General features: G+C 50.0%; 1 protein-coding gene across 1 annotated transcript in view; it reads right to left on the bottom strand.

The window, feature by feature from the left end:
• The window catches only part of LOC119591567 (1-aminocyclopropane-1-carboxylate synthase-like protein 1), a gene marked incomplete at its 5' end in the record, with an annotated part of 5,689 nt that extends 5,004 nt beyond the window's left edge, over positions 1–685 (bottom strand). The window contains 2 exon segments of the mRNA XM_037940328.1: positions 93–293; positions 529–685. Of these exon segments, the coding sequence (XP_037796256.1) occupies positions 93–293; positions 529–685 (358 nt within the window).
• Positions 686–1,115: the final 430 nt, after the last annotated feature.

Raw genomic sequence — 1,115 nt, 5'->3', positions numbered from 1 at the left:
TACTATATATTAACGTATGTATTTTATGCATCACGCAGGTAAAAAAAAACTTAGATCAGCATGCGACCCTCCTGAGCGACCGCCGCCCTGACCTCGTCCTCGCCGATGTCCTTGGCGGGGCGGAAGTGCCTCTCGAGGAATCCTACGAGTGCGACCTTTAGCTCCCGCGACCCGCCGAAGTCGTAGTAGTGCTGGAACGACGGCGAATAGGAGAGCGCGTCTCCCCGGCGAAGGCGCACAGACAGCTCCTCCTCCATCAGGCGGTTCACGGCCGTGCCCAGGTTGATGATGCCCTGGGGGGATAAGGCGTTGGCCAGTCATTCTAATCAGATAACCCAGCGAGTGATGCTAAAGTAAATCTAATATAAGATAACAGACAAAGGAACACGCGATTTTCCGGAATATATATATAAGGTCTATATAAGACCTCACATAGCCCTTCTGGCCGACCACAAGACGGCCTCAAAGCCTGCAGACAAGGTCGACCTCGCCAGTAAGCGGCCCGCGCAGAAAGGCCTCGCAGCCTACCTTGGGGTTGGTGACCGGGTGGTAGGGGTTGGCGCTGGCGCAGGTCAAATACTGGGTCAGAAAATCCTCGTAGTTGGCTGTGACGGCGCCTCTCCTGGAAAGGACAAGGGCGGTGTCCTGGCGGCGCTCTCCCGCGCTCTCTCCCATCTGGTCGCGTCTGCAAGGAAGGCGATAAAGGATCTAAGAAAATGGGAACGTAGTGTTGGTTCATGAAATCGTTTCTGGATATACCAACACACTGTTTAGCAAACACCTAACAAGCTAATTTCGTGTGTGTGTTTCAGTGTGCTTGTTATTGAGTATATGTATATCTCATTCTATATTTATCATTAACATTAGTTGAATGAACATGTATATATCTAACTGCACATTTTCACCCAAGCCCTCCCAGGTTCTGCAACAGCTAGCCGGCTACGAGACACAGGAAGGCCAGGGACAAATACAGGATCTAACTACAGCCAAAGTCGTGACACGCATTTCAACTTTGAACATGACTATGACAGTTGCTTAACCCTTCCAGTGATACGGACGTTGTTTGACGCCCAGTGCTTAATTCCTTGAAAATAAGAATACTCACTAAACCATAA

The sequence above is a fragment of the Penaeus monodon genome, chromosome 28, assembly GCF_015228065.2.
Source record: "Penaeus monodon isolate SGIC_2016 chromosome 28, NSTDA_Pmon_1, whole genome shotgun sequence".
NCBI classification, from domain to species: domain Eukaryota; kingdom Metazoa; phylum Arthropoda; class Malacostraca; order Decapoda; family Penaeidae; genus Penaeus; species Penaeus monodon.
Note: the sequence above shows the minus strand (reverse complement) of the source record. Positions and strands in the feature narration are given on the sequence as shown.